Raw genomic sequence first — 23,159 nt, 5'->3', positions numbered from 1 at the left:
AGTGGAATGGGGGAAATTCAGGGAGGCAGAATAATTCCCCGGTTGGAATTTGACCAAGACACTCAGGTTATCATCCTTACTCAGAAAAGGCATTGTGGGGTTTTCAGTTACCACCAGGGCCAAGACCTCTTTACATTTCACACAAATGTGACAGCTCCAACAGCACAATTCTCCCTTTGGTTCAGTCCTGACTCAGAACGCACCATTTTTTGCACCACCCTCTTTATACCTTGCATTTTCCTATTCAAATACATGTCCCCAGTTCTTATCTTCTATTGGATCCAACTTAAAACTCTTGCCATAGGTCTGAACATCAGATGTTTCCACTCCCTCCTCCCCCCACTTTTATTTTCATTTGTTCAGATATTTTTACAATCAATCAATCAGATTTTAAGGTCAAAAGAGACAATTATGATCAGCTGGTTTGACCTCCTACATAACCCAGGCGAGAGAACACCACCCAGTAATTCCTGCATCCAGCCCATGGTTGAGCTAGAGCAGATATTTCAGCAAGACAACCCTTTTCCACTGATACTCTCTGGTTAGTTTTTGTTTGTGTATCATGCAAATGGGGAGGTTTACAGGAAGAAGACAGTAAGAGAGCCTCTGCTGCAGGAAGACTAAGGCCTGGTCTACATCTAAAACTTAGGTTTACCTAGCTATGTCGCTCTGCAGTTATGAAAAATTCACACCTCTGAGATGCAGTAACTATACCTAACACTGCTAAAATGGAAGAATTCTAGCTGCCACCTCTGGAGGGGTAGATTTACTACAGCAATAGGCCTTCCATCACTCCAGCAAGTGACTACACTACAGCGCTACTGTGGCATACCTGAGGTGCTGCTTTTTAGGGCTTTATCTGGCTAATTCCTGTAACACCGGATACCATGACAACTTCAGAAAATTGACACAACTTAGAGGACAATTAATAAAATGCTAAAAGAAATTAGTGTCTTTATCTTTTCCTGAAGCTGAGCTGCAGCTCCTGACAAACAAAGTGTATCCTGACAACAGGGGCCTTGCCACCAGAAATGTATGGTTTAAATGTAGGGTCTAACAGCGAGCTATTCCCTGCCTGGAGAGAAGCTTCTCAAATAACCAGAGTCAATACCAGCCAGCATTTTCCATGATCCACACCTGGAAGGGGACAGGAAGGAAACAGGAACTCTGTTCCGAGAGACGTGAGCATAGGTGTTATACATTCTCCACTCACAATAGTCAAGGGACAGGTTTAATGCATCTCAGCTAAGCCTTATGATTCCCACAGCAACTGTAACTCACAAGAGGCAGTGTGAGTTAGTAGTTAAAAGCAGAGGAGTGGCAGACAGGAAACCTGGGTTCTATTCCTGACCCTTTTAGTAACTTTTGGCAAATCAGCTTGCCTCCATGTGCCCTTAACTACCCACCTGTAAAACAGAGGTTGGATGTGGGGTTGGTGTATAATACTCACCTTCATAAGGGGCTTTGAGATGAAGACTATTACTGAGGTGCAAAGTCATAGACTTTACAAGCATAAGTTCAACAGAAGACATAGCAAAACATAAAATACTATCTATGCACAAAGAAGCAGCTGTATGAAACTCTTCATGTGCTGGCTTTTGGGATTATCAATTGCAAACTACAGTGTCCCGTTAACTTTTTTTGCAGTTACAAAAATGTGTATATTATGGAATTAGCGTTAAAAAAAACAAACCCCAGAAGTCTCTCACGAGAGAGATTTGTTAGTATCAGGAGAAGGAATTACCTAAGTGCTAGAGGTCTTGAAGGAGCCATTTTAAAATTCAGCTGGACTCAAACTAATTAAAAGATTTACTCAAATTCTCAGAAAGCAGATTTTGTACTCAGGGAGGGAGTACTGTAAATTGGGGTGGATACGCTGTGTTCTCTATGCATAATCAAGAAGCTTTGTTCCCTATTCAAATGCAAAACTCAACTCAGTCTTAACTCTGGAGTTGTGACTAGCACCTACATAATGCTGGGTGTGTGTTAGTTACACTTCAAGTTTTTGAAGCCCTAAACATGGCCTTTAGCTTTCCATATTAATCTCTTTTTCTGAGATCCCACTGCCCCAGCACACTAGTAATGAGACTATAAAACAGAATAAAGTAAGCAATATTTAAATCCAAGAGATAGCTTTTATAGGATTTGCCATACTCTTGCCCTGGTTTGAGAGCAACAAGGCTTAAAGGTGGGTTTTCCCCACAGCCATATCACTTAACACTCACTCTCTCCTAAACACACACACTTTGGCATAAACAAGCTGATCGGGGTTTAGATAAGAAATGGAAGCACAGGAGACTCTGTTCCACTCAGGCTCCAGTACGGTACTAATCACTGTGGGACCCTCAGTGCTTTCCGAGATGGCAAGACATTTCTTTACTGTTTTTTTGACCAAACCCAGGAGTCCCATTTTCTTTCTGTACTTCATGGGACAGATTTTTAGATAGTTTTTGACACTGTAGCAGCATCAAATGGATGAGTCCAGATTGTAAGGAATCCGTGCAGTAGCTTCAGTGTTCACATGATTGCAGCAGTAGCTTTCCCTGAGCAAAGCTGAAATGTTATGCGCTAAGTGGAGTACACTTTGGAGGTCTCACAGCATGACACAGTCAGGTTGGCTTTGTACTGGGAAGTCAAGAGAATGCTGTTTTTCTGGAGAGATTCACATTGGATCACACAGCTAAACAGTTTGACTATCATGGCACAAAGTGACAGGTATATTGAGGTAGGTAATTTTTTTCCTGGACTTTGATAAAAGGCAAACAATTGGCAATGCTCTGAGGCTGACACGGGTGTGACATGTGCATTGATCAAAATTTAGCAGGAAACATTTTCCATGTAGGTACTGGGTCTACATTACTTCCTACAAGTGACTAATGGCATAACAATTGAGATAGGAATTAACACTAATATTAGCACTACTGGCCCTAATTAAAATGCCTGAACTTAGAACACTGGATCAATCACCCTCATTTCTTGTTTGCATTTACAGTACACTCCTGTTTATTGGAATGGCTTGGGGACATCTGAAAGTTTTGGATAACCGGGTGTTCGAATAAGCAGAAGTGCTATTAACTAACATCAGGCTACTTGAGGGACACTGTTGTTTTGGATAACTAGGACTTTTGGATAAGAGGAATTTGTAGAACTAGAATTACACTGAAAATCCAAAGTGAGGGTTAGGGTCTCCCATTTTTTAAACTCTCTCTTCATTGAGAATGATTTGCTACTGAAAGGCTTTTCAAGTGACTCAACTGACTGAGGCACCTTTCCTTTCCATTCGTTTAATTTATTAATGAGAACACATGCACATTCTGGGAGTAGGGATAATTTTTAACAAGACCAACACAGTATTCTAAGTAAGTAAACTGCACGTATTAGAAAAGCATCTCTGCAGTCTTTCATGGAACCTGTGGCTTGAAGCTGCTGAAGTGCCAGCCAAAGACAGCAACATTTCTAAGACACCAAAACTGCTTACGAGCATATGCAAGAGGTGCATCAGGGCACTGTGTCTATGACAAGCCCATAGCTCACATCTTACTAGCAGCCAGCCACAGTCACAAAGCTATATGCATCTACTCTTATTTGACTTGCCAAGTAGAGCTGTGTTTTTCAGATAATTCGTTTATATTCATCTTCAAGAATCCTTTTAGATGCACATAGGGCACGAGGAGCATGCCAGCATACCCTACATTTCATGTTCCTTATTTTAACTAGAGTCAGCTAAGATGACTGCTAAGTTTGGAATTCCAGTGATCATCCTTTTTTCATCTGTTTCAAGGGCTTTGAGAAAATTGCCAGGATGTTATTGCAGTGGTAGGTGTCAGCAGAGAGTGCTGTCATACACAGCCTTAGAAGTTCCTTTTATCGAGTTTTTAGTCTTTGAAGAAATGTTGTATTATTGGTCATTTTGTTATCCAGTCGTTCTTGGAGAGAAGCTGTGGCAGATAGGCAAATTTCTTTGTTTTATTCTCTGCATTTGGAATGAATTCTTGGGACAGAGATGCTTCCTGGGAACTGGGGTGGGATTTCTGGAAGAAGGGATTGCCTGGATGCTGTCTGTGACTGCCTCTGCTCCAGAACTGGTGTGCATGGGTAGATAAAGCAAGGCACACTTAGGATAGACCCAGACTCTGTATCAGTAGTTTCTCTTCCACTGGGAAGCAGATCTGCAAGGTCCAGAGTTCCATCACCATTCAGCAGAAAGGCTACCCATTGAGGCAGTTGGAAGACTCAGACTCACAGACTTTAAGGCCAGAAAGGACCATCATAATCATCTACTCCAATGGTTTTCAACCTTTTTTTCATTTGTGGACCCCTAAAAATGTTCAAATAGAGGTGAAGACTCCTTTGGAATTTTTTAACATATAGTCTGTGGAACCCCAGAGTTCCACGGACCACAGGTTGAAAACCATTGATCTAGTCTGACTTGCACATTGCAGGCCACAGCACTTCCTTCACCCATTCCTGTAATAGACCCACAACCTCTGGCTGAGTTACTGAACTCTAGTTCAAACCAGCAAGTAACCTGTGCCCTAGGCAGGGGAAGGCAAAAAACCCCCAGGGCAACAGCATTGATATACTTGGCTTCTGTATCCAGGACCCCTACAGAAGTAGACAGGCAGTCTACCCTGCCCACTAGTCTCTGTTTAAGGCACTGGGTAGAGATTTGGGAGGTTTTGGGTTCAATTCCAGGCTTTGCCATAGACTCCATGCAAGCCCTTGGAGGAGTTAGCGCTTCTGTACCTCAATTTCCCTAACTGTAAAACAGGCATACTAATCCTTGCTGATATGAAAGGTATGTCACAAGGATAAATTAATGTTTGCAAGGTGCTCAGACACTGCAGCAGTGGGAGCCATTTTGCTGCAGAGCGGCTACAGAGAGTCCACTTTTTGGACTGCATTTCTGAACATAAGATTACATGTATTGAGATTTGTAGGGCAGTCACTGGTTCCCTACAGCCAGAATTCTGGAATTAGATTGGAATATACTGCCCTAGTGAATGCTCTCTAGTCCTTTCCTATGTTAATGGGAACTGCAGTTCTAGATTAATGCACCCATAGTTTCAGACAGACATGTTTAAAAACCAGGACATTGAGTTTCTGTCACTTTCATCCACCAATCTGGGTGAGTTTACTAGCAACAAGTTTTGTTTGGGGTGGCTGATAGTTACTTTGAACACATACCTGTCCCTCAGAGTTATGTTAGGCTCAGGGAGAGTGCAGCAGAGGGAGCAAATGCACAGCTTCTCAGGCCATGGACTCCATTCACACTTGATTGTTAGTAGAATAAATAAATAACTGGAAGCCACTGAACTGGTCCAAGTGGCTTCAACTTTGCCATTTCTCCCTCCTACCAAAGTTCTGCTGAGTGAGGAAAAAACTGGGCCAACTCTCATTCCAGGTTTATAGGTTTTAGTGACAGAAACCCAATTCAATGCAGGAAATGGTCCTTGTAATAAAAAAAGAAATATCCTTCCCTTTCAAATACAGGTGACTGCTCCTAAGTGGTAAGACGTGGGTCTCTCCACAGGAGCTTTCAAGGATGTTGTGCTGTGTGTGAAGAGAAAGGTAGGTTCTTTTGCCTATTGCTCCACCACCGCAGATCTATTTGCCTGCTCAAAAGCCAGTGTCAGGTTTCATTGGCACAGCTCAAGCTTCAGTTTATCGCAAGACAAACGGATAACAAGGTACGGATGGAGATTAATAACAAGGGGCCCAATTCTGCCACCTTTATTCATGCAGAGAAGAACTTTGCTCTGCAAATCGTCCCCTCCATCGAATTCTACTCAGTGTAAAGATGGCAGGATCTGGCCTTAGATTAGCAGTAAATACACTTTTCGGCTTGCAAGGTAAGTTCAGGACTTGCTTACCGTCTCGGAAGGACTGCATGGACTCGTCTCCCCACGCAGGTGGGAACGGGGATAAAGGAGACCGTGGAATACTGCATTCGGACATGGGGGTCATGCTTTTTCGGTGTCCAAACCCGTGCACCTCTCTCTCTCGGTTTGGGGATGAAGGCTCCATTCCTACTGCAGACTGCAGCATAGGGTGTTGGGATGAATTGGCCAGCAGCTCCTTTAAGATGTTAATTGGGGAGATGGTGAGCTCCCAGTTGGTGATACCGAAGTCCCTCAGGTGGGCTCTGGCATGGCTGGACAGACCGGCACGTGTATCAAAACCAGCCCCACAGAACTCACATCGCATTAAACTGAAAGTACTTGGGTCAAAGTTGGCAACTGCGAAAAGAAGGACAATTTGTCAGCAACATCCAGGAGCAGCTAACCAATATTAAAAGCACCTAACAAATATTTCCAGACATAGGAAGCCCAAGGGAGGACTTTACTGCACATAATATGGTAAAAGCCCCAGCCAGGTGGTAATGCCAAAAAAGAAAAGCCAGATGAAAAAGCCATGAATGGATGTTGTATTGTGACAAGAGACTCAGAGATTCAGGCCAGCTACCATAATATACATACCCAGCGTCAGTGGGAGGAATTTAAAAAAAAAAGTTAAAAAAAAAGTAAAAAATAATAAATTGAGTACATACTACCTTTTTTCTTCTTCTTTTGGAAGGAAAATTTTTGCTCAATAGCTTTCACTTCTTCTGCTGAGATGAAATGACGGACATTGTAGCTCACACCCACCCTGTTCAAGTGTCCCCGCACATGGTTGGCTAGGCCAATCCCATTGTGAAACCTGTCAGGACAATATGGGCATTTCCTCTCTTCGTTCTTCAGCATGGGAGAGTCTGTATCCAAGAGGTCATCTAGCTCTAGGGAACCCTCTAGAGGGGAGTCCAGCAAGAGAATATCTAAGGGGAGGGATTCGTCCATCATGAACTCCCTGGAAGGAGCTGCTATTTTCTTCCTGTACAGCTTCCCCTTTGGCCGCTTTGTCTTTTGGGGATGAAGGTTCATCTCCTCTAGGAGGACAACAGGGATCATCTTCTGTAACTGATGCTGCTGTTCTTCCGATGCTATAGAAGAGTCTGTTGCTTTCAGGGTGTCTCCGAAAGTCCTCTTGAGGGCCAAAGCAGACTGAGGAATAGCAAAGGGTTTGAAGCTTCTATTCTCAGTCAAATCTATTTCCGTTGTTAAAGAAATTTCCTCTTCCATGCTCCCAACATCATTTGCCAATGCCCATTTGTGCCTAAGCTCCTCCAGCCCCTCCGGCTGACTCCTGACATCGTCCCCATCACTCTCAAGGTGGTGTATTGTGCTTTTTTTTTTCATTTGCTGCAGGGCAAACTGAGAACAAACTTTTGCTGAGGTAAGGGTGGACAGCCCTATGTTTTTGTACAGGGCACCGTATGGGGCTGCTTTCCTGGTGTAAAACTCTGATGTCTGGAAGTCCTTTTTATTAGTCCCATTGCTTTTATTGAGTCTCTGGTGACCCAGGGCAAAACTATGGACAGATTCATAATGGGATTTGCTTTCTCGGTGAGGCTGGGGAAAAAGTCTCTCAGCTTTGCCAAAATAATCCATCTCTGAAAATCGGCCTGGCCTAGCAGGGCTGTAGGCATCCCTGCTAGTTCCAGGCTGATTAGAGTCCTCTTCAAAAATCTCTATGTCCCAGGGAAGATGGGAATGGGCATATTTCATATGTTCCTTTAGGATATTTTCATTGGGGGCAGGGAAGCTGCAGAGCATGCAAGTGCTGAGTCCTTTACTGCTGCTATGTGGCTGCACCTGCACAGGGGTGTGTTTGTTTGGTTTTAAGTGTTTGTAGATGTTGTGCACTGGGCTGTCATGCATTTCTCCACTGCCAGTGCTGCCAAAGAGATTCACATTCTTCATGCTTTGGTCCTTCCTCTCTTTGACGTGCATCTTGGCATGCTGGACGAAGATCTTAGAGGAGTTGGTTCCAAAGACACACTTGGGGCACTGCAGCCGGGCTTCTCGACCTTCGTCTGAAAACTCATTGAGCTTCTGGATTTCTTCAATGATTTTCTCTCTGGACTCCTGATGAAGCCTCTTGTGCTGCTCCAGAGAGCCAGGGTCCCCAAATGCCCATCCGCATTCATTACAGGAGAACTGACACAGACCCCCAACTGCATCTCTGTCTTGGTCCTGCCCCGGTCCCTGGTTATGCTGAAGCATGTGATCCATCAAGTGTTCCTTTTTCTTAAAGTAAATGCTGCATTCAATGCACGTGTACACGGTGGGATCCTCCTCCTGGCCAAGCTCGTCCTTTCCCTGCTCCTCTAACAAGACACTGCACACATATGGCCTCATCTCAATGTCATAGGAGCTGCAGGGAGTCGGTTCTAGAGACATCAGTGGGATTCGCTCCACAGAGTCTTCAGCGTTTACCGTCCAGGACTGTTTGCTGACAGCAAGATCTGCATTTATCTGGAGGCTTGGCTTTTGCAATGTCCACTCTGCAGCATTAAGAGAACTCAAGTCACTCAAACTGGCCTCCATTGCCAGCCCTGTCCTGTGGGAGGATACGCTCTCCAGAGTTTTCGACTTGCTCAAGACAGGGTTTAGCGTTTTTCTGAATACTGGCAGAGTCAACGGACGAGGCACCTCATGCACAGCCTGTCCCCTGGTGGATAAGTTAGTTGCTCCATCTGTTGGCTTGTTTATATCTTTATAGTGAGGACTAGAACTCTCACTGTGCCCAGAAATCCAGTCAAACCTCTGAGTGCCCTTCTTTTTTTTAACTAAGTGCTCTTTGCTGAAGGCTTCAGGTTGCTTTGGTTCGTTTTTATGATATTTTTCCTCTCCACTCACAGACCGTACTCTAGCACAAGCAATGGAAGTTTCTGCTGTAGCCTTGTGAGTGTTCAAGTCCTCAGAGTCGCTCTCCAGTTGATCAGTGTCCATCGGCACAGTATTTACAATCTTGGACTCCACTGTAAACGTGGACTCCATTGAGTGTGAAGGGTTTACACACTGCACTTCTTTTGAGCCTGCTGAGTCCTTCAAACCAGAAAGTCTTTCTAAAGTGCTTTCTTCTCTCAAGTCACCTCCTCTTGTCTCTAGAGTGGAACAATCCCATGATGTGCTGCCAGACACAGTCATGCTTCTTAGCTCTGCTGAACCCCTGGAATCTGCTCTATAAAACCCTTTCTTGAGTTCTACATGTTCTTCATTCCTGGTGCTGCAAATAATTTTTGACATTTATTAGCTAGTTAAAGGATATGAACACACATTTCTGTTTACATAAAACACATCACTTCATTTTCATAGCTTTTAAGGTCAGAAGGGACTATTAGATCATATACTCTGAGCTCCTGCATAATAAATGTCAGAGAACATCACCAGGGTTCCCCTGTATGTAGCCCATTTAAAATTAACAAGGCTGATCTGTTAATCAAATATACTAAGGATGGAAAGGACCTATTAGGATGCCTATTCCACTTTTTCCTTCCCCCTCCCAATGCCACGTGCAAGATGAATTTCTTCTGCATATCCTCAAGGACTTGGTCCAATTTTGTTTCAAAGATTCCAACAGCATTAGCAGCTTCCCTAAAGAAGCTGACCTACATATTAGAAGTGACCCTATTAGAAAGGGTTTCCTGAAGTCCAGCTGAACGTTTCCATCATCACTTCCTGGATTACTGGCTCAACCCACCTAAACAAAATTTTCCCTTTCCCTTCTCAAAAATCCGCCTCACCCTCTGCAGACACCTTTGGGACACAGGCTCCTAGACAGTTCTATCACTCTTTCTACCAAGCTGCCCATGGATATTTGCTGTTGTGGGAGGACACATATTTTATTATGAGGCCGAACAGGAAGCAGTGAGGCTTTCATAGAGCTTAATGGACAATGCAGGCATGGCCCCAAGCACCCTGCCTTTCGGATCCATAAATTCCACGGTTAGAATTATGATCATCTCGTCTGATAGCCTGTGTAACATAGGCCAGATAAATGCCCCACAATAATTCCTAGAGCAGAGCTTTTAGAAAAAGATCCAATCTTGATTTCAAAATGGTCAGTGATGGAGAAACCACCAAGATCCTTGGTAAGTTGCTCCAGTCATTAATTATTCTCCCTGTTAAAAATTTACATCTTATTTCCAGTCTAAAGTAGTCTAGCTTCAACAGCTAGCCATTGGGTCATGCTTCTACCTTTCTCTGCTAGATTGAAAGGCCCATTATTGTTCTCTTTGTAGGTGCTTACAGACTAATCAAATCACCCTTTAACCTTCTCTGAGTCCAGACATAGGAGCCTTGCCAGTGGCTTATTCAGAGGAAAGCTCTATCAGCTGGCAGCTCTCTAGAGGAAGTGTGAAAAATTAGGAACCATTTTGCTCCTCTATTTTTTTTTTGTTTCTCCAGCTTCAGCATTCTGTACAGGGGCCACAAGCCAATGGGGGCAGGAGCATCCTCTCACACCTTGGCACAGGCTCAAAGTAGAGAGAATAAGCCCTAAAAAGGTTTCTCCCTGCACCTACTCTTTCTACAGTAGGGCACAGAACAGGACAGTGCTAACCGTCTGCCAGGATCTTGATGGCAGCATCTCATCTGCATTAAGTGGAGCAAATAAACACGAGGGCACTGCTGCTAAGGCAATTGCAGTCTTGTGGGGAAGACATTACAATCTCCATCATTCACAGACGATCCCTATGGTGTTTGCACCAGTTTTGAAAGGGCTGAAGGCTATTTACTGCCAACATGGCTGCTGGTAGGAAGGGGAAGGAGATGGGCAGATGCTCAAAGGGACTAGGGTTCGAGAAGCAACACCCATAGGTCAGCTATGGCTAAAATTTCAACCCCCTTGGGAAAGAGGTACCGCAGAAATCTAAAAAGAGGTGCCTGTGAACACCACATGAGGGCAACTGTAGATCAGATCGGGCTCCTGTTCCCCTCTCTGCCACTGACCAGCTGCTCAACTGCTCTGAACCACTCCTACTCCCTCTGCAAATACAAGGACAAAGATCTACCCACCTTTACAAAGTGCTTGGAGATCTATGGATGAAAAAAAGCTAGGCAAGTGTCTTTATTAAAATAGAGGTACAGATGGTGGAGACCACAGGTCTCAGCAGGTTTTGACTGAGAAAGAGCGTTGCATGCCGATGGCAGCTATCAGAGGTATTGCTTCTCAGACGATTGGGTGTAGCACACACGGTGCAAAAGGCAGCGCAGTGACAGCCATACAGACTCCAAGCCTCTGTACAGTCAGAGAGCAAGGTAAGATTCCTCCACACACCAGCTCCTGCCAATATACCTTATTCCTGGATTACAAGGACTACACTTGAATCTCCATAGCCTACTCAGTCCTCAGCTTCTCTGTCGTCAGTGACAAACGTGGCAGTGATTGTGTGATGTGGATGCTTGTCAACTAACATCTGGGTTGAGACCCCCCCCCTTGTTCAGTTTGCACCAGCCACCAAATACTCATAGCTTTGGCTCATTACAAACCTGTCTCAGTGGAAACCTCCTGAATGTCTTTTATTAATCAACTGAGTCATTCAATACACCACCTCTCTCATTCCAAGCCTTCCTCATAGAAAAACACTAAGACTTCCACTTGCTCCTTATGATGGGCACTGGGCCAGAGAACCTAACAGACAGGAGACTCAAATGCCTCCAATTGCAGAGGTGACCAGAGGCGATAAAAACCGCAACAGCCGCTCTGCATTATCTAACCGGTCAAGTTCTACTGAACTGAGAACAAAGCACCTTTGTTGGCTAAGACAGAACAAATGCCAGCCCACAAAATTCCCACACAGCACTGCCATCTTCTGTTTTAAGAAACCTCCTCTCCCACAAATTCACATCTATTTTTCCAGCTTTTTTACTCAAGCAAAATAACTGCTGGTTGGAAGGGAGTTTCTCCATAGTCACCAAGGAAAGGTGAAAATCCCATGTGTATTATTAAGAATAACACATTAAGGAAACTCTTAATTCAGGAAGGATCAGAACACTGAGTAACACTGGATACAAAAATAAACCCATTAAAATGTGCTGGGCATTAGTTATGTTGCATAAGCAGGATAAACAAGGGGGATTCTGAGTAGGTCAGTGGTCCGTATTGCCCTGCAGAATTATCACTCAATGGCACAATGTGGGACACATAATATCTGACATGCTTTCTCCATCGTATCGCACAGCTACTCCTTGAACATCTCTTCATCAACCTTCAATCTCTGTTACCACTGCCAGCCTACTCAGAGATAATGGCTGCAGGCAAGCCCCCATCAGCCATAATGGTGGCACTGAGAGAGGAATGGTACACTACTTGGCCTCAGACACCCCTGCAGGAGGTGATGTGCATGCAGGCAGCTGGTGGATATGAGGGAAGAGAGAAACAAGAAAAAGCAAAAGACTGAATGGCAGGACATGCACCTCCATTCCCTCCCAAAAGCCACTTTGTAGCATGTCATCATGGGAAACATAGGTCACTTGAGAGGTGTAATCAGGAGAGCCGTGTTTGATTCCTCACCCTAGTCTCTTTTACTTTAAGACTGAGAATCTTGCATGGGTTGGGCTCGGAGGCCCAGTGATGTCATCAAGTAGGACACCTGGGTTGGACATGCATTCAGCCCTGCCTGGCAAGCGTGAGTGAGAGTAAGATGCCCAATACTGCTCAACAGCAAGGAGCGACACTGGCTGGCTCCAAAGGGAGCTCCTCTTTGGCCAGGAAGGATAATGATGGCAGGGGGAGGGGGCATCCTCAGGCTTTACTACCTAGAAGCTCTGTTAAAAGTGAAAGTTCTCGGGATCGGTTCAGTGGCAGTGACACAAATGTGTGATTTATTCCAGGAGCATCAGCACTTACCAGAGTTCCTTCCTGTGAGGCATGATCGGGAGAGCACCACAGAGGGCAGGATCGGGCTCATCTGCAACAGAGAGAAGGAAAGCTTCATCGATCAGGGCCGAATCTTGGCTTCTTTACTGCCATTTGGAATAATATTTTGTGTTAAAAAAGCTTTCCTGGCAGATAACCGCCCCCTCCTCTGCTTCTGCTGCGCCTCCTCCCCTCCTGCAGCCGGGTTGAGATTACTGCAGCATTTCTAACCCACACTTAAGAGGGTTTAATCCTGTGCACCAACAATTTGATCTATAATCATTCTTCCAGTAAGCAGTTTAAAATTAAAATGCACATGCTTCAATGCCTGGCTCCCACCCACCCTCTCTTGAGAGGGGAATCCAGTCCATTTGAAGTCAAGCAACTGGGAGCTGGTTGATTTTTTGTAAAGAACCCTTGCAAAGGGAACCTTTGAAAATGATGGAACCTGTGCAGGTAACACAGTGATGTGCCCTTTACTGCCCTTGAGCTGGAATGACCTGCCCTTAGGCTAGAGGTATCCATTCAAAATACTGATGCAATGGATCATTGTCCTAGCCCAGTGGTTCCCAACCTATTTATTTTATTGTGGGCCGCATCAAATACTACCTCTAAGGCCCTGAGGATGTCACATGGGCCGCACTTCTGTGCTGACTGGGCCGCAGGCCAAGAAGCACGGTTCTAGCCTATTGCTTTGACTATGTCATCCCTCTCTAAGCTGCTTGTCTTTACTTAGTGGCCTATTCCCACACCCTACTCATCTCTCATTTCAGCATCGAAAGTTCTACCCCCCGCCTCTGATCAACCCATGATCCCAGCCCTCATCCCAATTTTCAAACAAGCACCTTTGTGCTTTCTCCCATGCTGCCCCACATGCTCCCCATTAACACCCCCAAAACGAACTCATTATACTCCTTCAAATCTCTCCTTTGTCATGACGTCTACAAAAAACATCACAACAGTTAGGCCACTGTGTGCCAAGAGCCCTGCCCATCAAGCTGATCACAACTGTCTCATTGTTTCCTTATGCTTCTCCCATCTATCTGTATCCACCTGTTATCTCTTCTCTTACAGTTGGACTGTAAACTTGTTAGGGCAGGGACCATCTTTTTGTTCTGCGTTTGCACAGTACAGTGGGGTCCTGGATCGTGACTGGGGCTCCAACGTGATAAGAACAATTTCTGTCTTCCATTGAAAGCCAGTTCATACCCTATACAGCCTTTGAGCTCGACTTCCAGACACAGTCCGTGGGATGAACATTTATCCTAAGAACACAAAAACCAGCAACAGAGTGGAGCTGTTCAAACTCTATGATGGGTATCCACATTAAGTCACAGGTGTCTCAGGCCAAGAAGGCTGCACTTGGAGATATGGACAATGTGAGCAGCCATTAAGGCTGGAATTTCCAAGAGCCCAAGGGAATTAGGTGCTCAAATGTCTAACTTCAATGGGTGTTGGATACTGAACTCCCATAGGCTGCCTTGCCAATCTCACCTTACCATAACCTGGAGTGTTATCAGCGCAGTGGTCTGCTATTGTACACTGCACTGTCAACTCAATATATGGATCCCATTTTACCAAACATGCCTACTGCAAGTGGGGATCCAAGTGCTGTCAGTCCAAATGAGCAAAAATAACTCAGGGAAAACCACAGTAAGAAAGGCCTCACAACATGCCCTATCAATCTTTGGTACTTATCTGCCTTTCTCCCCATTACCATCATATCTGAATGTCTCACAATCACCTCACAAACCCCCTAGGCAGCCGGGCAGCACTGCTATCCCTATTTCAAAGAGGGGAACTGAGCACAGAGAGAGTGAATGACCTGCCCCAGGACACAATGGACATCTGTGACAGATCAGAGAATTGAACCTGTCTCTCCCAAATCCCAGGCTAGCAGAATGTCAGGAACTATTAGGAAAGGGATAGAAAACAAGAAAAAACCCAACTCCCCCTCCCCCCCAAAAAACAAACAAAAATAAAACAAACAAACAAAAAAAAACAGTGCCACAATACGCGCCCACAACTTGAAAACTGTGCAGTTCTGGTCCACCCCCCATCTCAAAAAGGATATCATGGAACTGGAAAAGGTTCAGAGAAGAGCAACAAAGATTTCTGAGGCTTTCATACCAGGAGAGACTACAAAGATTAGGGCTATTCAGCTTAGAAAAGAGACAACGAAAGGGTTGGAGGGAATATGACAGAGGTCTATAAAATCGTAAATGGTGTGGAGAAAGCAAGTAGAGAAGTTTTATTTACAATACACAAACCAAGGGTCAACCAATTAAATTAACAGGCAGTAGGTTTAATACAAACAAGAGGAAGTACTTTTTCCACAATGCACGATTAACCTCTGGTACTCATTGCCATGGGACACTGTGAAGGCCAAAAGTATAACCGGGCTCAAAATGAACTAGATGAGTTCATGGAGGATAGATCCATCAATGGCTATTAGCCAAGATGGTCAGGGATGCAACTCATGCTTGGGACAACCCTAAACCTCTGACTGCTAGAAATCAGGAGCCGAAGACGGGGTGGATCACTCCAACGGTCCTGTTCTGTGCACTGGCCAGAGACATGATACACCGCTAGATGGGCCATTGGTCTGACCCAGTCTGGTAGCTCTTATGATCTTAACAATGGCAGCAGCAGTCTGTCCACATTAGGACACACAATGTGGACACTGGTGATAGCAGAGCCAGTATTGGCAATAGTGGGATGTTTTAAACAATTTCCCGAGAACAGACTGGGTCTTAGACAGCGCAGATCTACATCACTGTAGAGCTGTGTAGATCCCGGCTAGCAGCCAGTACATTCTATGCAGCACAGGTGTGATATGCTCCATGCCTGAATCACCTCTAAAGCAAATGAGAGCCACAGCTCCATTCAGCTGAAGCTTTCAGGAAGCACAGGCTGCATTACATATAGAATGCAATGCAGAATTCCAGGACCTGCTTCTCCATGGCCCTGCTGCCACTTACACCACCACAAAGGGGGTAAATTGCCACCATTCTGAACTGACAGCGTTTGACAGCCACTTTGCCTTGGGGTAAGGGACTATATAAAATGCAGGGCAAGCGAGATTCAAGGCACCAGTGTCCGGGTCACTCCAGTCTCTGCTTTGCCAGAATAGGCCTGCCATGAGGATGGCTCAAGGAGTCAGAACAGTAGTCAGTTAAACCCGCCTTGCTTCTTGTTTAGTTTTAGGATCCCAGCCGGGCACCCATGTTTGATTTCTGTCACCAAATGAAAAAGGTTTTTATATCTTTGTCATGGTAAATCAACATCTCATGACCCTGCTTCGGTCATCATCATCTTGGGTCACACAGTTCTCCTAGCAGCTACAGTGCTGCCTTCCTCTCCATTCCAGTATTCTGTAGCTACCTGGCTCTAACCCAGGAAGCCAGCTATGCCTTAGGATCACCCAGTTAAACAAAGAGATGCAGCCTGCAGAGACCACAGGTCCAGTCTGAAAGTGCTCCTGCACCCTGACGGATCGGGTGAAGGGGTAGTCAACATACAGGATTCTTACACAGTAACCAGAGAATTTACTGAGCATTTCACACTGCAAGCAGAGATGAGGGGATACCCAATTAACAGGTGCAGCAGCCACCAACACTGACTGTACAAGGGAGCTGGGCCATTACAAATGAGAGATCCTTTAATAGTTAGCCTTAAGACAAGTTATGGAGACAGGAAATGGTAAGCTGCCAGCACTGACAGAGGCATGATGGGCTCTCAGGGAATGTGGCGCTGCAGGGGAGTCAGGCTTTACTTAGAGTACTCTGCATATGCAGGCTCAGACCTCGGAGAGCTACTTTAGACCTTTAACAGGGTGCAGTCCACTTCCTTCTCTTCCATGGAAGAGAACAATTTGGATTTTTCCAATCCTGACCTTCTCATGGGTGCTGTCTCTGTGCTTTTTAGCATCTGGGGTTTGCTTTCCTCTGTTATGAGGACTGCAAATTCTAAGTAAGCAACCTCGTAATTTTCAAGGATCTTGCATTTGTTTCATGAAGCGCCAGTTACGTTTATTGTGCAATAAAAATGACTGAATAATAGGACACTCCCAGCAAGTGCAGAGTCCAGAATGTTGTCATAGATACGAAGGGAAGCGAGGAGCACAGACACGGTGATCATTCAAAGAAAAGAACTTTTACTTAAAGACTCAGGCTGAGATTTAAAATCATGGAGTGGATTTGTAAACCAGATTATTCCAGAGTCCCAAATCCTCTAGACTACTTTGAAAATCTCAGCCTTAAACATTCTGTGATTCAAAAATATCCCCCAGAGTGAGTGCTGAATTCTGATCTCATTTACACCAATCTAAAACCAGAGTGACTCTAGTGAAGTCTCTGGGATTACTCTGGATTTATACCATTCTATGATCACGTCTGGCCTGAAAATGCTGCACCAAAAGGACAAATGTCCCTAGGATCCAGAAAGAATGTTTCAAACACTTTTCTTTTAAAGGGGAACAATAAGAGAGTCTGGTAACAAACTGCAGAATCATGCTAAATGGGCTGTGTTCAGGAAGCTGTCACACCAGTTTGGAAAGCCAGAGGGAGGGGACAAAAGCTGCAATCTTTAAAATCTGACACACCAAAAAAATGACAGATTTTAAAGACTTCCAATGGAGACTTCCAATCTATATGGAGAATAGATGGCATCTGGCAGACAGGCATGTAGCTAGGTGTGGAGCGCCAGAGAGCGCATATATGGAGAGAAGGACAATGGCAGAGGTGGTTCCCAAGAGTTCTTTTGTTCTTCGTAGCTCCAGCATGGCTCCTATTTTTAGAAACTGTCTCCTTTAGAGGAAAACATGCAGTGATTTATCTTCCTCTGGATGAGCATGTAGCTGCACTCCCTGCAAACCCTGGTATCTTGGGAACTGTAAGATACAAGGAAGTTTATGTCTTGGACTTGGTAGGTTCAATTTTACTCTCTATGGTAATCCAAGGAGAACTTATCCTCTAAGTCACAAGAGTAGGGACTGTGTATTTTTCCAGGAGAGAGAGAATGCAGAACTTACATGCTGCTCTCAACAGCAGCAGTAGCTCTCAAGCTTATGCTCTTTCCACTAATTACAGGAACATTCAAGAGGTAAAATGCCATCATTACACAGACACAGGCCTTTGCTACTCTGCCATATTGCACTAGGGAAGTTCAGTCCAACTGGCTGGGACACAAAGACATTTTCAAAAGCAAAAACACCGCATGAGAGCATAGGGAAGAGGAGGCCAAAATATGCAGCCAAAGAAAAAAATGAGCTTTGCATTATGTGTTTTTCAGAGGAGGCACCACATAGACTCAGACTTTAAGGTCAGAAGGGACCATTATGATCATCATCTGACCTCCTGCACATACGCAGGCCAAGAATCTCACCCACCCACTCCGTAACAAAACCCACTACCGTAATGTCTGCGTCTTCTGAGAAGTCCTAAAATTGTAGGTTTAAAGACCTCAAGGTGCAGAGTATCCTCCAGCAAGTGATCCGTGGCCCCGTGCAGAGGAAGGCGAAAAAACCATCCAGGCGCTATGCCAATCTGCCCTGGACGGAAATCCTTCTCAACCCCAAAGTAGGCGCATCAGCTAAACCCTGAGCCATGTGGCAGACTCACCAGCCAGCACCCAGGAAAGAATTCTCTGTAGTAACTGCAGATCCCTCCCATCTAACATTCCTGATCACAGACCACTGGCAATTATCTGCTAATAATCAAAGATAATTATGCCAAATAGGGTCTCCCATCATACGCATCCCTCCAGAAAACTTATCAAGCTTAGTTTGAAGCCAGATATGTTCTAATTGCCCCCACTCCTCCCCTTTGGAAGCTGTTCACAGAACTTCACTTTCCTCTCATGGTTAGAAACCTTTGTCTAATTGCAAGTCTAAACTGCCTAGTTGTCCGGTTATACCATTTGTTCTTGTGTCACTTGATACTAAGCTTAAATAATTCCTCTCCCTCCTGATATTTATCCCTCTGATATATTTATAAAGAGCAAGCATATCCTCAGCCTTCTTTGGGTTAGCCTAAACAAGCCAAGGCTCTTCAGTGTCTTTCACAAGACAGGTTTTTCCATTCCTCAAATCATCTCTGAACTGTTCCAGTTTGAATTCATCCTTCTTAACATGGGAGACCAGAACTGCACACAATATTCGATGAGGTCTCACCAGTACCTTGAATAAGTACTAACATCTCCTTATCTTTACTGGAAATACCTCGCCTGACATCCCAAAACCACATTAGCTTTTTTCAGCGCCATATCCCATTGGTGCTCATAGTCATCCTGTAATCTACCAATTACTCCAAGGTCCTCTCTCCTCTGTTACTTCCACTGATGTGACCCGCAATTTTATAACAAAATCTTGTTATTTAATCCCTAAATCATGACCTTGCACTTTTCACTATTAAATTTCATCCTATTACTATTATTCCAGTTTACAAGGTTATCCAGATTTCTTATATGATACCGGTCCTTCTCTGTGTTAGCAATACCTCCAGTTTGTGTCATCCGCAAACTTATCTTAACAACTTTCTCCTGCTTTTTGTGCCCAGGTCAGTAATAAAAAGATAAATAAGTATTGGTCCCAAAACCGATCCTGGGAAACTCCCTAGTCACCTCCTTCCAGCCTGACAGTTCCCTTTCAGTACGACACATTGTAGTCTCCCCTTTAACCAGTTTCTTATCAGCTTTCAATTTTCATATTATCCCATCTTTTGCCAATTAGCTAATTTCCCCATGTGGAACCATATCAAATGCCTTACTGAACGAGGTAAATTAGATCCACTGCGTTCCTTTGTCTAAAAAATCTTTACCTTCTCAAAGAAGGTGATCAGGTTGGTTTGGCACGAATCTACTTTTATAGTTACTAGTTCTATTTGTCCCACTTACCATTGAACCTCAATGTCCTTAACTACTTCTCTCTTCAAAATTTTTCAGACCTTGCATTACATGATGTCAAACTAACAGTCCTATAGTTACTTGGATCACTTTTTTCCCCCCTTTCTTAAAAATAGGGACTATGTTAGCAATTCTCCAGTCGTACAGTACAACCCCTGAGTTTACTGATTCATTAAAAATTCTTGCTAATGGACTTGCAATTTCATGTGCCAGTTCCGTTAATATTCTTGGATCAAGATTATCTGGGTCCCCCGATTTAGTCCCTTAAGATGTTTGAGTTTGGCTTCTACCTCAGATGTGGTAATACCTACCTTCATATTCTCATTCCCCATTTGTCATCCTACCATTAACCCTAAACTCCTCATTAAAGACCGAAGCAAAGTATTTGTTTAGATATTGGGCCTCAGTGTTTAGCGGTCCCACTTCTTTGTTTTCTTCTTATTTATATGGCTATAGAACCTTTTACTATTGGTTTTAATTCCCTTTGCAAGGTCCAACTCTGCATGGCTTTTGCTAGAGCAAGAGGTAAGAGTCCTTCTCAACACGATGGACTTAGTTCTAGATAAACTCTTTGCTGAGGGTTATTTACATGCCATGTTTTAAGGTTCAGGTAATTGAGAAATACCAACCTTTTGAGACCACTACTAAAAAAATTTGTGGCTCATTTAGAAAAACTACAACAACTTGAACCATGGTAAACAGAGGTGAATTGCATATTGAAGAGGCATCCATTGCACATCAACAGCTTGAAGATTTTGCTTAGTCACCAACCTATTATCAAAAGGAATACCCTTGCTCACATGGGATAGCAGATGTGGAATAACTCTGACATGCTTCATGAAGGTGATAAAGCTTGTAAAGCACAGAACCATCTTTCACTGCACTCACTGAACTCCTAAGGAAAAGTGTTAATAAACACTCATATAATAATAGCCCCCAGTCTGGACTGGAAAGTGATGTATAACTCTATAGCTGTGGATGGGACATACCATCCACAGCAACAGAACTCCTCTGCAATATCTGAATGCAGAGAAAAGTTCTGCAAAATAACACCAGCCTCATCACAAATGAAGGTCCCAAGGACTATGCTAATTTTAGAGGCATCTCTAGAGAGAGCTACAGGGAGCATGGCCTAGAACAGAGGTTCCCAAATTGTGGGGGGCAAAGAGGAATGTTGGGGGGCAGGGACAGCAGGGCCCAGGCTAGCCCCCATGGGAGGGGGAGGAGAGAGAACCACTTAGCCCCTCCCCACCCTCAGCCGTGTCCCTGGCTTCCATCCCCAGCCTTGGTGTGGCTCTGCTCTCGGCCCCGCCCCCAGTCTTGGCCACTGGCCACAGTTCTGTTCCTCACTCAGGGTTGAGGCTGGGGTCAGGGCTGGGAGCAGAGATGCACCTAGTCCCAGGCCCAGCTGCAGCTCTGCTTCCACTTCTGGCCCCAGCCATGGCCCACTCCTGGCCTCAGACCCACCCCTAGCTGCATCCTTGTGCATCTCTGTGACTCAGTTTCCCCATCTATAAATTGGGGGTAATGATACTGTCCTCCTTTGTAAAGTGCTTTGAGACTTGCTGATGGAAAGTGCTATACAGGGGCTGGGGATTATTATTAATAAAATGTTTCAGAAAGATTTGTGGACAAAAAAGCATGGTGCCCACAAATATTAAATTAACTTGAAGACTGTTAGAGTGGGCTTTTCAAAGGCATTTAGCATTGGTCTGACTCCCACATCAAAGTCAATGTTAGTTTTACTTCATGGGAGCAGAATTAGGCCAAAGTGGAATGTGTTGAAAATCCCACTCTTAATATGTGATTTGTGCAACGTACCAATGACTAAGGGAGGCAATATGCACCCAGGAATTGGATAGGATGATCTAGTATAACTAGGAGGAATGGGATAAAATACAGAGAAGGAAAATTTAAGATGGATGTTAGGAAAATATTTCCTTAGTGGTACAGATCTATTCAAATGCGTACAGGTCTCTTCAAGGGATATAGTGAAAGAGCCATTACTTGAGACATTCAAAACTAGACAGGGCAAAGTCCTGGAGAACATTTTGTAGCATTCACTAGCCAAGGACAGACAAACAGGATTTTCCCATCTCTAGCATCTATGCTCTTATGGACACCATATACTCAGGTGGTGTGATGGTGGAAAATGCACTCCTGTCGAGGAGTTTGCTGCTGTCTTGCAGCTACAGAAAAACGTCCAGTGATCAAACTACCACCTTAATGAAGTCTTCATTGACCTGAGCAATGCCTTGGATTATGCTCAGGTGTCAGTCTTCAGAGGTTTCTGAGATAAATTTCGGCACAGGCAAGACAAACACATTTTAGCATCTCCACAGTAGCATTGTTAGAGAAGTCTGTACAGACAGATAATGTTCAGCCATGGCATTAAGCAACGGGTGACAGTCACTGCCCAATCTTCACAGTAACATAAGATGAAGCAAATCATGGTTTAGCTCTAGAAGACTAAATTCCACTTGAGCAGTTTCTTTGAATCTATGGTATTTCATTTATGAGTACAGGTACTGAAACTGCTCTGCTGGTGACCTTGCACTACCAGGTAAGTGCATTATCACTGTCTTGTCCCTAGCTTGGAAAGCGGTGATTCTACAGTCAGCTGTTCTAAGGCAAAGCTATGGCACAGTAACCATCAGTGCCAAAAAATATAATATGTTAACTCAAACTGCAGGGTCTTGTGCTAAGCAAAGGGTAATGTGCTCACTGAGACAACCATGGCCATGTCTGCTCTGACTATGAGGAACACATCAAGTCAGCCACCAGAACACCAACTACTGAGTTGGCCTTTTACATGGCTGCTTGTGGAAGCAACATAGTGTTTGCCTGTGCACAAACTAAAAATCGTATAGTAAAGATTGCTACCCTACTGTACAGCGTACAGCTACTAACCTGTTACCAATGCAGCAACAAAGCAGCTCCCATACCAGATACGTTCGGCTGCTTTTGGTTACAAGAGAACCAAGATAAAATCATACTCTCTCCTGGGTATTTATCTGGCCCCCCAGCACCTTAGTATCTGGGCACCTCACAAACTTTAATGTATTTGCCCTTGTAAAACCCTGTGATACAGAGCACTGCCATTATCTCCATTGTACAGGAGGAGGACCTGAAGGACAGATAGGCTAAGAGACACCCGAGATCATACAGGGAGTCTATGAAAGAGCAGGGACTTGAGTCCCCCCAAGTCCTAGGCTGCTTTTCAGTGGGGCTGAGCACTTATAGACTCTTAGACTTTAAGGTCAGAAGGGACCATTATGATCTAGTCTGACCTCCTGCACAATGCAAGTCATAGAATCTCACCCATCCACTCCTGTAACAAATCTCTAACCTATGTCTGAGTTATTGAAGTCCTCAAATTGTGGTTTGAAGACCTCAAGCTGCAGAGAATCCTCCAGCAAGTGACCCATGACCCATGCTACAGAGGAAGGTGAAAAACCTCCAGGGCCTCTGCCAATCTGCCCTGGAGGAAAATTCCTTCCCGACCCCAAATATGG

At 44.4% G+C, this 23,159-nt stretch overlaps 1 protein-coding gene across 12 annotated transcripts in view; it reads right to left on the bottom strand.

Moving 5' to 3' along the window:
- Window positions 1–23,159, bottom strand: part of WIZ (WIZ zinc finger) — a 165,534-nt gene that overhangs the window by 53,420 nt on the left and 88,955 nt on the right. For 5 of the 12 annotated variants that reach the window (XM_032775526.2, XM_075061014.1, XM_032775528.2 and 2 more), the window contains 3 exons: window positions 12,733–12,793; window positions 6,551–9,108; window positions 5,874–6,239 (listed from right to left, as the gene is read on the bottom strand). The exons of 1 other annotated variant lie outside the window; for it this stretch is intronic. In XM_032775526.2, the coding sequence (XP_032631417.1) occupies window positions 5,874–6,239; window positions 6,551–9,108; window positions 12,733–12,793 (2,985 nt within the window). The remainder of the gene's footprint in view (window positions 1–5,873; window positions 6,240–6,550; window positions 9,109–12,732; window positions 12,794–23,159) is intronic. 6 more of the 12 variants (XM_032775535.2, XM_075061016.1, XM_032775536.2 and 3 more) reach the window with 3 other exon arrangements.

This window comes from Chelonoidis abingdonii, chromosome 26 (genome assembly GCF_003597395.2).
Source record: "Chelonoidis abingdonii isolate Lonesome George chromosome 26, CheloAbing_2.0, whole genome shotgun sequence".
Taxonomy (NCBI): domain Eukaryota; kingdom Metazoa; phylum Chordata; order Testudines; family Testudinidae; genus Chelonoidis; species Chelonoidis abingdonii.
Note: the sequence above shows the minus strand (reverse complement) of the source record. Positions and strands in the feature narration are given on the sequence as shown.